Source organism: Symphodus melops (assembly GCF_947650265.1).
Source record: "Symphodus melops genome assembly, chromosome: 8".
In the NCBI taxonomy this organism is placed as follows: domain Eukaryota; kingdom Metazoa; phylum Chordata; class Actinopteri; order Labriformes; family Labridae; genus Symphodus; species Symphodus melops.
The window spans coordinates 9,653,906-9,667,112 of record NC_136698.1 but is presented as its reverse complement, the minus strand read 5'-3'; the positions used below and the strand labels follow the sequence as shown (position 1 = coordinate 9,667,112).

The 13,207-nt window shown below is 42.8% G+C and overlaps 1 protein-coding gene across 6 annotated transcripts in view; it reads right to left on the bottom strand.

Annotated features, from left to right (window-relative positions):
- The window catches only part of LOC306827678 (GRAM domain-containing protein 2B), a 172,308-nt gene that overhangs the window by 3,314 nt on the left and 155,787 nt on the right, over positions 1-13,207 (bottom strand). Inside the window, exons 2-11 of one of the 6 annotated variants that reach the window (XM_079349651.1) lie at positions 6,498-6,556; positions 2,847-3,023; positions 1,935-1,998; positions 1,721-1,793; positions 1,522-1,625; positions 1,319-1,417; positions 1,124-1,195; positions 726-794; positions 537-633; positions 182-271 (exon numbers count right to left, since the gene is read on the bottom strand). In XM_079349651.1, coding sequence (XP_079205777.1) covers positions 182-271; positions 537-633; positions 726-794; positions 1,124-1,195; positions 1,319-1,417; positions 1,522-1,625; positions 1,721-1,793; positions 1,935-1,998; positions 2,847-3,023; positions 6,498-6,553 — 901 coding nt within the window. In that variant the 5' untranslated portion in view covers positions 6,554-6,556. Of the gene's footprint in view, positions 1-181; positions 272-536; positions 634-725; positions 795-1,123; positions 1,196-1,318; positions 1,418-1,521; positions 1,626-1,720; positions 1,794-1,934; positions 1,999-2,846; positions 3,024-6,497; positions 6,848-11,674; positions 11,934-13,207 lie in introns of those variants that run through there. The other 5 variants (XM_079349653.1, XM_079349648.1, XM_079349649.1 and 2 more) reach the window with 5 other exon arrangements.

Genomic DNA, 13,207 nt, shown 5'->3' with positions numbered 1-13,207 from the left:
TGACTACCTGCAGTTTCAAGTCGGTGGCTTTTGATTAATTTGATTTTGCAGGAAATTAGCAAGTATTTATAAGTAATGTATCTTGTAGATGAAAGTAGGCAAAAACTGAGTTTAATGTCATGACCAAAAAAAAAAAAAAAAAAAGTTTTTCCTATGGGTCAGCATTAATGTTTCCTCTTACCTGATACTGAGAGCTCCTCTGAGGACGAGCTCTCACTCGGCTGCATATGTAGACCCCTGAAAGCCGAGCCGTTCCCATTAGGCACTGCGTCTGAATGAACGGGAGAAAAAAAAAAAAAAAAAGAAAGTCAGTGTAAGCTTTCCATTAGACCTTTGACTATCATGTGTGTCAACCGGCTAGACCAGAAATGAAGACAAAAGATAACAGCACATAAAACAAACTGTCAACAGTCTGACACCAGCTGTCATCAGATAAGGTTTAGCATTATTTTCAACTCTTACAAGAACTGGTTCCATGAGGATTGCAGGTGCATCATGGGTTATGTAAAACACTCCAAATGGTGTTAAGCCCTCACCTCTGTGAGCTCTCTGCAGCGGCTGCTCCTGTGAGGATTTGGACTCGGAACCATCAAAGTGGTCGAAGCTGTCGTCCAGACTGGACTGGCTGGAGTTCTACAAAGAAATAAGGGGAGTCATGTTTCAGCCGCTGTGACAATAACTCAAGACGTTTAAGGTGCACTAGAGCTGAGAACGGCGTTTCTTACCACAAGTTTGCTTTTATCGAAGCTGTTTTCCGCTGAGGAGAAGATCGGGCTGCTGTTTGTGCTTCCCTCCTGCAGAAGAAAGAAATGTTGATGAGTCATGAGAAGCGTCTTTAACAGTAACTCGAAGAGTCTGTCCTTTAAATAGATGTGAAATCCTGCGGTCTCAGTTTAAATGTTGTTACATAACATAAGAAACACAGTTACAATGCTTCTGTAATTTACATTGTTGCAATACTTTCAAGACACAGTTAAAGACATGCAGCCAAATCTGTTTTCGCAGGATGTTTTGCAACAATAGTGCCATTTTTTTTTTATTTACTTCTTTCTAATGTCATCGTGCTTATTTCAGATTTTGGTCAAAGTACAGTAAGAACTTGAGAATATTTAGAGCTGCTCACCTCTATCTGTGGACAAACTGAACGCAGCAGCTGAAAACATGATTCCCTGTTCCTCAGAGACACAAACAGGAACTACAGAGAAAAGAAAGAAAGATTTTAGATTTATCAGACAGCTGTGAAAAGAAACAGTCAAATAAGGATTCTGGTAATCAAACAAACAGTGGCTTATCAAGCTTGTATTTAAAGAAAACGGACCTTATCTCCTTCAGAGGTACGGATGGACAAGGCGTTGGGTACAAGGAGAGCTGTGTTCTGCTTCTTTACTATGTGGATGCAGGAAACTGGAATAACTAGCTGTAACAGTCAAAAACAGAAAACAAGTTAGAGAACCATTTTGGAATATCAGAGATTTGAGAAGTCACAACAAAAAGGAAAGGTAGGAGGAGGAGGAGGAGCACCTTAGTGTCTTTGAGTAGAACGGATGAGTAGAAGCAGGCGTGGGTGTCTGTGATGTACAGCCGACCGTGGTAGGGCACTTCTTTCTGCAGGGCGCAGATGTAAGCTAAAGAAGAAAAACAATGAATGAATGAAGCACACCAAACTGAAACAGAGTAATATGTTCTGTCTGGTTTTTTGTTTTTTTTGTAGCGGACCTACCGTGTATCAAGTCCTCATCCTTGGGAATGTGTGGAAACAACTTGTGGAATGTTTTGTTGTGCTTCATAAAACTCTAAAAAAAACAAAACAAAAGCAATCAAAAAAAAAAAGTTTTGTTAACTCAAAGAGATGATCACACAATTGGACATGATATTGCACTAAAGCTCTTTATATATTTCACCTGAGCGGTAAAGAAATGTTGTGTTGGACTTACACTTTGCGTGCCCGTGCCCTCCGTCCTCTCGAAGCCTTTGCCGTCGACGTCGAATGTCTGCGACCTGCACGGAGACAAAGAGCACAGACGTCAGCCTGAAAGGAAGTATGCGGCCTATGCAGGTTCAGTGAACCTGAAAAGACAACTCTATATGCAGAGGACACGCAGATGTCAAAGGGGTAAACAGCGGTTACATAACACGTTTTAAAAGATTCTGACTGAAATAGTACAGAAATGACGTTTTAATTGCTGACATGAGAAGGGGCCAAGGTGACGTCGGAGAACCTTTACTGATCCATTTGCCTCATTTCTCTGTCTCAACACATAATATACATTAGTGCAGAGGGCCGTGTGTAAGTACTCCACCATATGCAGATCACACATTAAGGCACTCGGATTATTGACTCAAGCGTTTGCCCATACCTCAGGGAAGGGCATGGGGGACAATCTAATAGATTCCACATTTGTATTTCACTGAGGTTTTTGTCTGAGTCTGGCAGCAGCTTTCATGAAGTATATTCATATAATATAATGTTCTAATGAACAGACTGAAACTGAAGCTCCTGTGTTCAGCTTTGTTGGGTAACCGGAGAAGCACGTAGGCGCCAGCTGAGATGAAGTTTGTTCCTCACACATCGCATATCTCTCACACACATCTGAATCATGTGAAAACACAGCGGGGCCTGCCACGGCTGTGCAGTCATGTGTGTATCACGACTCACCAGCCGTTAGGCTCGGTCTTGTGATGCACGTTCAGAAAAAGCTGCGAGCCTCTACAAGGAGCAGTGTTTGATTTGAATGATGCCAGTGTGAAATTCATTCAACGGGGGTCGTGGAGTTTTGGTTCAAACGTTGAACGCAGCTCACGGATCTACACGTGAGTGAAGAACACTCCTCCTCCTCCAGTCTTACCTGACTGCTGCTTGTCTTGTGAGGGTTTTGTGCTGCTGCTGGATCTCCAGCTGGGCCGCCTCCAAGCTCAAGGCTTTCTTCGACTCCACCTTCTTGATGCTGCCATTGCTCAAGCTGCTCTTGCTTTTCTTCAATTTGGTTGGCAGCCCGCCACCGCTGCTCTCTACTGGGTAGCTGCTGAGAATGGAAAAAAGAAAAGAAAAGAAACTGATTTAAGTATATGCAAAACACAAGCTTACAAGTCATTTCCATGCACACACTCATAATGGCAATGTGAAATGTGTCTTGGAAGAGTAACAGCAGGAAGCCTTATGCATCAACACACCATGACTTGCATTTGCAAGTACAAAAAGTCAGAGCCAAAGCAGAAGCATCGACTTAAATCTTTATCTCTGTAGGAAGACTCAGACAAGCTGCCTGTTAGAATCCCATCTACATCAGCCAAATCAAACACTTTAACAGAACATACACGATTTGGGATTGGACAACTTGTAGGTGAGATGAGTCTATAAAAAAAAAATAAATGGGTCAAACTCTACACAAATTTAACATTGGGCAAACAGGGATCTTATCTTTATGATGTGTTGGGAAAGGTTACTCTTTTCCACTTTGATTGTCATCAGTTGCGTCAGCACCGCGGCTGAAAAAATAAAAATAAAAAACCCTTTCATGGCTTTACGAGCTGGTCCACAGACGCAGACGCTCTAAAATTTACAACCCTTTGCAAACATCATATTCCAGTAAAGTAAAAACAAACACAAAAACAAGGAAGGTTGTATGATTTGTGACAACTCGTGAACTCTTCAAAAAAAAAAAAAAAACATTGCACGTCTGGAAAGAAGGAACACAACGACTGCAACTTGTAAATAACCTGTATCTGACATGGTGTCGTTTACAGGGGAAGATCTGAGTCACAATGAGACGAGCTGTTTAAGAGCAGGTAAGAAAATAAAAAAAAGAAGAAAGACACGAAGAACAACGAGGATGACAGGAAGAGGATCTTACCTGGTTATTTTAAAACGCTTGGATGAACGAAAACTCATATACCTGCCAACAGTAGGCATGTCCTTTGTCTAGTGTTGGAAAAAAAACCCTCTAAACTCTTGTATCTAAAAGGCTTACGTATAGGCTCTATGCCATTAAAACTGATAAGTATAAAAGGAACTAAAGTGATATAATGTTCTCTAAATGACACAGAGTTGTGGTCCAAAGAGTGTAGTCCTTTAAGTCAGGGTCCCTTCACCACATCCTGCCAAAACAGAGAAAAAAGCTCTTGCTGTGTTCCTGGTGAGGAGGAAGTAAGTTTGTGTTGAGAATGGTGTGACACTCCGTAGTGAGTGACGTCAAACTCAACCACTCCCCCAAACGCTAAACAAGCATGAAAGAGAGCAACACACACACATAATCTCCCTCTGATACACACAGACTCAACCAAGCACAACAACGGGCACTGACATGTTGGAGGAAGCCAGGCTCGTCCCAGAAAAATCTTCCACTGACAAACTTTATGTCATACTTCCAATCCCGTCCTGTTGGGATTTGTTCAGAGACTGTTCAGCCCGCCTCTGTTGTGAGGCGCTCAGAGCGGCCTGATCGACATGATCTGCCTCGTCCCTCGAGCACTGAATCACGTCAAGTAGACGGGAGACCAGCAACACAAACCTTCAAATCCTTACACAGTGTCTTCGACAAACTTCTCTTTAACTCTGATCTTAGGGTACAAGTCAAAAGCAGGTTTGTATTTCAAATGTCTTTTGACCTCTAAATTAATTGATTTTTTTTTTTTTTTAATCTGCTAAAATTGATCCCACACAAATGTGCATTTTAAAAAGTTCCACTCGGTATCCTGTTACTTATCGTTTGAACCTTGGAACCTAAGAACTATATTTCTAAGTCAAACTCATTATGAGTCACCTGAAGTAATTGGTGGAAAGGTCACGCGCAAGAAGAGGAACATTGAAAGTAATTACTCTTAATCGACTATATAAGACAAGTAGTCACACTAACGGCAGTAAAAACCTTCAACTTGTAATGAGGAGGAGACTTTTTTGAAACCCTTCACGTGTTTTGTAATCAGCCGCTGACTCAGAGTCAGCTCATGAAGTAATACGATTTTAAATTTTGGCATACATCAACCAGAACGAAGCCTCAGTGATTTAGAATAAAACCAGTAAACTTCAGGAATGAAGGTTTCAAGGCTTTGAGAAAAGATAAAGGAAAAATACAATCCATTTGAGAAATGACCCTGAACTATTGACCCGCCGTTTGTTTGGGTTTTTTTGGCTCGACTGACCCATTTTCCAGTCGTCCGAGGGTTAACGGTGTCACGGCCATTCAAGCATTATTCAATAACCATCGTCTGTTTGCATTTCTCAACAACTTCCTCTCTTCACTCAGAACTTAACGCAACCATTAACAAGGTCACGGCGACGACGCCTCTTCCCTTCCACTCAAGAAACCAGCAGCTTCAGTAACATGCTTTGATTTAAAAAAAATAAATAAAAAAATCTCTGCTTGGACGTTGAAATGTTTCCCCACTGAGGCTGAAAGGAAAGAAGAAGAGTTTGGTAATAATGTCACAGAGTCTAGCTCAATAAAAACCCGTCTCTGCAGTAAAACGCTCCACACACAAACAGAGTGGCTGGGTGTAGTTCTTTCAGAGTTGCTGGTCTTTAGAATTGCAGGGTAATATTTAATTATTCTAATTGTACCGTTTGAAACGTGACGGCAGGTTGAAGCAAAAATAACGTGCAGGAAAGCAATAATTTCAGCTCCACGTGGAGGAAACTGAGTCACCCTGAACGCATATAAAAAAAAGGTTCAAGGCCAAAGCTATTCAGGTTTAATGGCTGTGCGGACGATAACCAGTGTGAAAGGCCAAACAGAAATAACCAAAGTGGGGGGAAAAAAACAAAGCAATGAAATGAACCCTGTGCCACATTAAAGAGCTTTCTTTATTGACCACCTGAAAACAGGGTGTGAAATAACCCGACTGAGGCTTTGACCCATGGCCTACTTCCTTGTTGGAAGTTTTAAACCACATGACACACACAAAAAAAAAAATCAATGTGGAGCCTAGCAAGCCAAAGGTATTAAACTGAGCGTAGACTTATCAAAGTCTCCGCAGCAGCCGATTAGAAAAAGACGTGCACGAGGTTGTGGGGCATTTTTTTTTTTTTTATCTGGATACACAGCAGAGAACTATTTGTGTTGGACAGAGGAGAAAAAAAAAAAACGCGTTAACAGCAATCTCACGTGATAGCATGTTCTGTGTAATACAGATTAAAGACTTTTACAGTTTGGTCAATTCTTCTTGCTTGCAATTGCTCCAGTACTACGCTATAACACCATTAAAAAAAACAAACATCGCTTCATCACACTGTCTCGATGGTAATGAGGTGGCATCCATGACCACTACTTTGCTGGCATGTTTTCTGAGTTTACAGAGATCCTATTGAGACAACAAAATCAGCTGAACTTCGTTGGACACAACAGAAATCACATATCTGATGGACATAAATGAGACCATGAGGGGGGAAAACAGCCAGCCTCTAAGGTTAACGCTCAGTGTTGCTCCAGTCCACCTGTCCTACCAGAGGAACCGTTGTAAGTGCTGGTTAATGTCAGATACTGCTTGTTGGCTGGTCTTACCTTCCCAAATCCTCGGAGCAACGAGAATCAGCCACAAGAATCGACCCTTTCTCCATGGCCAATTTCCCCCCCCCGCACACCTTCAACAAGTCCGCAGTCTCTAAAAGCTTGCAGCCGCTGCCGGATGAATCAGGCAAATGACGGAGCTTAGCAGTGCTACCTTTTGCACTTAGACCTCGAGCCCTGATAGCGAAGTGGAGAGAGTGTAAAGTTCTGTCTCAGTTCAATGTTTAAAGCACTAAAAGAGCTCAACATGAAGCCAGCCACAGCACGGGAATAAGAAGAGAACAAAAAAGAAAGAAAGAAAGAAAAAGGGGGCTGGCTGGGGTTTAAGCCCTCACAAGCTTTGTCCTTTTGAGGCTTAGCATGAGTTGTCATGGAAACAGTAATAACAATGGGGGGGGGGGGGTTGTTGAAAGGGTGGGGGTGAGAGATGTATATTGCCAGGTTGTTCTCAGTTTAGATGGTCTAACAACAACTTTCCACAGCCTGCTCTCCGTAACAAAAAGGAGACCGTGCGTGCATGACAATGCTCAGCTCACGCTCTTTGTGGATGATGTTAATTGGAGCCATTAAACAGAAGAGCAGGGATGCTGGACTGGAGGGGAGTTGGAGCACAGACGGACCGTCAGGGCGGTCAATAGAATAAAGTGCTGTGCTCTTAAGGCAGCACTTCTTCCATTCACAAAGCTCTGCTGAGGGCGGCAGCTCATCTATTTCTATACCGATGACTTCACCGTCCAGGAAACTCACACTGATAAAGTCACGACCGTCAAGTCCATATTTAGCCACAAGGTATCAGCCGTCACCTCCACCACCTGCCGCGTTTTCACGAGAAACGAGAGCGAGCTTACAGAGTGAACCCTTTGAAACGGCTCAAACAGACGATAAACCGACACCCCACTTTGTCTGTCGGATTTAAACGTTATAAAGGCTATCCCTTCGTGTCAAAGGTTCAACAGGCAAACGGGCCACTGTTACATCGGTTAACTGTATTACTCTGATTACGCAAGGTTACTTCCTTCAATCTCATTAGGAGATACTACTAGAAGAGCTCCGTGAAAACTAGACAGCAGGAGATCTGAGAAGAGACGTCCAGACAGTTTAAAAAGGGATGAGACTGGTTCAGTGAGGAAACTCCGGAAAACACTGTGTTAAGGCTACGTCCCCAGCACGACGGACACTCATTCACCTTACACAACAAATTCAAGAGTCACTGCTTGTGTAAACATTTTGCGTTTGCCACGTTCAGTGTTATGTGTAGGTAGGATTGCACCATGAGTGAAGAAGGAGGATTTTCAGGACAGTTGGGAGTCATTGATTTCCCCATATTCAAAATGTATGCGTACAAGTCATACACTGAACTAAAACAAGGCGGTGAGGACAGGTGATATAATCTATAATGTTGGAAAGTTTGAACGCAATCAGGAGCAGACATTCCAGCTGGCAGAGGAAGTCCTCGGGGAATGGAGTGAGGAGGCCTTCACATGAGACGGGACAGATGATCCCAGAAGTCCCGCTGCATGCGTCAGCATTACGTCAGCTGGTCTTCACTGCCTGTGCCCTTAAGACCAAACTGCTTGTGTATAGGATGTTGACGTCGGAGCGTTCCCACACCCAGACAGAGGACAACATGCGAGTCTGAACTCAAGTTTAACGTCTGTGTAAAAATGTGAATGGGATCAGCTGAGCTCTCTGCTGAACTGGTTAGCATGAGAGCACCCTCTCCTGGGAAACTGAGGGAGACATCTTTGTCATGTGAACTGCTGATTCCCCGTCAACCAATCAAAATCTGTTTCTTCTGAAGAAAAAGAAAAAAAAATCTACCCTTGCAGACTGTTGCAGCTGTGCTTCATTGAGCCAAAGAGGAGATGTGAAAGTTTTCTTTGGAAACAAAACCTGACCACCGTTTGAAACACCACGGCATCAGGGAGTCCTAATCTGAGTTAATCTAGTTTTAGTACAGTGTGCCACAACTACAGTCAAAATCAGCTTTACTGGCCAGGTATGTTGAACACATAGGGAATTTAACTTTGGCAGTACAAATATGGACATTGAATAATAACGATGAGCTCAAAATATAAACAAGTAACAGAATGATAAGTCTGTCTACAACTCTTCAGCGGGGTGAACAACTTCGTCTGATGCATTATCAGAAACTAATAACTGGTGGCCAAAATGTGCAAATGAAAGAACACTATTAATTATTTTTGGAGTGACTGCAGTGTGTGTGTGTGTGCATGTGTGTATGTGTGTGTGTGTGTTCTTCTACAGAGCAGTCAGGAAGGGCAGAGGAGCGAGCCAGTGGTCGTGGCAAAGTAACGTGCAGTCTGTGGAGCCCTGCCAGACCTCAAGTCAGTAGAAAAACAGCCTGTGTGTGTGTGTGTGTGTGTGTGTGTGTGTGTCAACTGGAACAGAGTGTGTCTGTGTAAACGTGTTACAGAAGAAGAGTTTGTGCGCATGTGTGAGTGTGTGTTTGAGTTGGGAATCATGTGGCCTTGTGCACTCGGCATCTCTCTCCCCCCCACTTCCCCTGTGCTCGCACACAGAGGGTCTTTCTTCAAGGCCACTCAGTACTTACAGTGACTGGGCATGTGAGCTGCGGGGTGGGGGGGGGGGGGGTGGCGGTGGCGGCGGCGCCGTGGCATGGTGTTGTGTGGTTAGGCGGAGGCAGGAAAAATCCCACCTGACTTTAAATGTGTTAAAAAGGAAAGTAGGCCACTCGAAAGTCCTCGGGTTGACTTGTGTTCAATCTCCAGTAAAACGTTGTTGATCTCCGCTCCTCGCAACGACAACATGGGCACATTTCAAGAACAAAATGAAGACTGGAAGTCTGAGTAAAAACTGCTTTAAAAATCGGAAATACTAACATGTTCAGACTTTAAAATATTTGGAATATATGAGCAGTAAGATCCATCGTGTGCGATTTTCACGGGGAGTGCAGTCAAAGTTTTACAATGGTTGGAGAGTAGAGAACAAAAAAAAAAAAAGATCCTAAAAGGATTGTATTGAAGGCGATGTTGAAACGCAGGACAGTCCTGAGTGCAGGTTCTCCCGACTCTCAAACTCTTTCTGAACAGAGATAGATAGGAGGCAGGGATGCAAAGACTACATTCATGCTGACATTGTGTTCTGGTTGGGAAAAAAAAAAAAAAAGCTGACTTTGTCCCAAAGCAAAGAAAGGATACAATGTCTACAAGGTAACAAACCAAGTGGGATCCTGTCATTAAACACTGACAAATGCAGTCTCCTTTTGAAGATAAGTGTGGATAAAGCCTCCTGTGTCTGAAATTAGACTCCCCTATGGCGACTGCTTTGGGTGGAATTCATCTGGCTACTGTGAGGACCAAAATGTGAAACAGAATACAGCCCTGTTTTTCTTGGCTCTGTGACGAGGGCAGGGAAGTGGTCATTAGCACCACCTCGACAGAGGCAACACATTACTTCAACCCTGACCCGCTGGTGAGTACGTAGCCCTTCATTTAGCGATAAACAGTCGTGCAGATGTGGTTTTTGGTCCTCTAACTTGGGCTTTCCCTCTGCCCCTGCAGCACGTCTCATAATTTAGGCCTCCACCGTCTCCCTGCCCACAGCGGCTCTGTCTGGGGAACATCTTCCCGGAGCCGGCACAAAATCACACAAAGCTGCCCCACCCAGCCTATTCCAGGATCCTCCATCTCAACAAGATGTGCACAGCCGTCAGGTTGAAATCATCATCCAAACAAGGCTATTCAAATAATTGCTGCTGTGTGCAAAACCTGAGGGGTTCAGTATGCAAGTGTTAGCTAACTTCAAGTACCTATCCTTCTCTTTTTCACCATCATAAATTGTTTTTACATTGATTAATTAAAAGGTTCAAATGACAACAAATGCAGACTTCCCACTGTCACAACACTTAACAGTATTTATGTATCTATAGGTGTGTTATGGAAACAGATAATCTCCCCCCCCCCCCCTTATAGCACATACCATGTTACAGACACATCATAGCTATGCTGATAAGCAGGACGCCCAGTCTGATAGGCTGGGCACGGGTACTCCTGCAAAGTGCCATCTATGGGGAGGTAAGTCAACAGCCAAGCTCAGAGGACGAGGAGTACTAACAGCGAGAACCAGGAAGCATTTATATAACAACATATACCACCTGTGGTCGCCTCATGGGAGCTAAAAATAGGATATTCTGTGAAAACATACACTGGCTCGTCCCATGTTTGTGTGTTTGCCAAAGGGTAAGGGGAAAGGTAATAGATGTGTCTGCATGTGTGTAAAGTGTGTGGAAATCTGGCTGGTTTGCTATGGATCTCCAAAAAGATCAGTCATGATGAAGTCATGATTTCTGAGAAGGAGGCACAGGCGAGATTAAGAAGGATCTGGACCAGCTTTGTATGTCACTCCAGCACATGAAGAGCTGTTTAATCAGGCTACTTGGTTAGCCAGCGAGTGGACATAAACAATGAGGGTCGATCACTGTGCCACATAAAAATAATCTCAGGGGGGAAAATGAAACCCCCAGCGTTGTATTCTTGACATTATTACTTCTTCAAAACAGAATGCCACATTAAACTCGATTAACTGTCTAAGATCCAATGTGATAGTAAAGAGTAAATACATGCAAGGCATTTCTCCCAGGGTTATCCAAAGCTGTCTTAAAGCACACTGTGTCATCTATGTCAGGTGATTGTCTAAGGTCATCGCCAGTTCAATCAATGACAACCTGTAGTAAAGCCAACAACCACTGCCATACTTCACAGTGTAGATACATCATCTTTGGACAATGAGCAATGATACTGTGTGTACTCACAGAGGTCTCAGATGACCGTGCTTTATTTAATCAAGAGTAATAAAACCACAGTTTCTATTCTAGATGTCAGTGTACGTGACAGTCACTAAAAACAGTCCCTTAATTACATTAAATACAAACATCTTCAGATCAGGAGGATGGTTAGCCTCCTAGCATTATCAACCCACTGACAGTAAAAGCACTATGCCTCGAGGCTCGAACACATTTAATTTAAAACCAATTACTAACACATTTCACATGGTCCCATGTTGAATAATAAAATAACATAGGGTAAAACAATAACATTATGAGAGCACACTATGCATAGATAAATGCTAACTGTTAGCATCTATCCTGTTGATGGAGCGGTTCAGCTAGCCACATTCATTTAGCTCACCTCTCCTTCATGAAATGCTTGATTCGGACGATGGCCTTCTCGTCGATCTTCCTCAGGAAGGTTTTCAATCTCTCCCTCTTGTTTTCAAGCATTCTTCCCCACGTCCGTGGTCGTCGGTTCGTGTAGAAACGACGCTCCACGCCAAACTCCTCCGTCCCTGTTTGGCTTCGGCTCTTTTCTCTTCTCACTTCATCCACGGCTGATTAAGATAATGAGCCTAAATCGGACCAAGTCCACTGACCAATCAGCTTCAGCAACGACTCGTGAAAACGGGTCATGTCAGACCGATTCTCCAATCAGAATGAGGTAGTTGGTCTGTGTTGACGCCCCTTCCCTTATTTGGAAGTCGGGCCGGCCCCCTCTCCAGACCTTTAAAACGAAGGCCCTGTGTTATTGTTATGCTGGGCCAGTCCTTTTTAATCAATGATTTACTCGTGGAATTAGCATTTCACGTGGGAATAACATGGGGAACATATATTCTGTTATTCAAAAACACTAAAATATGCCACATGACACTTTTCTTAATCTCAAAGAGAAAATAACTGCAGACGTAACCTACACCAGGATGGGGCTGAAAGAATACTGTTTACATACCGCTTTGCATCCTTAAACAAACAGTACTAAACAGTATTTTTTTAATAGCCTGTGCCTTAACTATATGTTTGCAGCTCTGTATCAATGAAAATTACAAGCATATAGCATTATCTATAAATGTTGTGCCTTTACTACATGTGACTATAATTCAGTAAGAGCAGTTGCAGAACTAGTTGGGAGACCATTTGGTTTGTCAAGACCAGCCATCACATTAAAAAGTGAAATCACTGTAATCTCATGAATCTTAATGAGCCAGGACACAAATGAGCCAATTTATTCTATTTGACATGAGGGGAAGTGGAGGTCAGTGACTCAGAAGGATGGTCAGTTGCTCAGCTGGTGGCTTTTATTGAACCGGCACAGCATGAAACTGTTGCATCTAGCCAAGCATTGTGCACACAGCTAATGAAGGGCCAGACCCACCCCCCACCCCCAACACCACCACCACAACCTACCAGTGGTGAGGGTGCCAAGGCCATAAGAGCGAAGCCCTGGTAGTCATGTTGTTGTCAGGTTGGATTATTGTGTTTTTTACTCAAATGATATTGTCCCGGTAAAATAAAGGAAGAAATCATTCAATTTTAATAAACTTGACATGAGCATAACAGAACATTTGTAATGTTAAACTTTATTACAAATTAATAAAGTCATAAAATAAAACATAAAAATACACATGAAAAATTCTTACATGTTTTTATAACAATGATGAAATGCTGTTCTAAGGGAGAGTGACTACATCACTGAGTTATATTTTCTCTTCATATTATTAATGCGTGACATTATGAAAAAACATGAGTCATAGTACTTGGATTACAGGTTACTTCAAAACATTCCTAACCCTACTGACAAAGACCTTGAACACATAAAAGAACCACTTTGAAATAAAAGTTCAGACAAATGCGTATTCATTTTTGAATACGCATAATTGAAACCTATTTT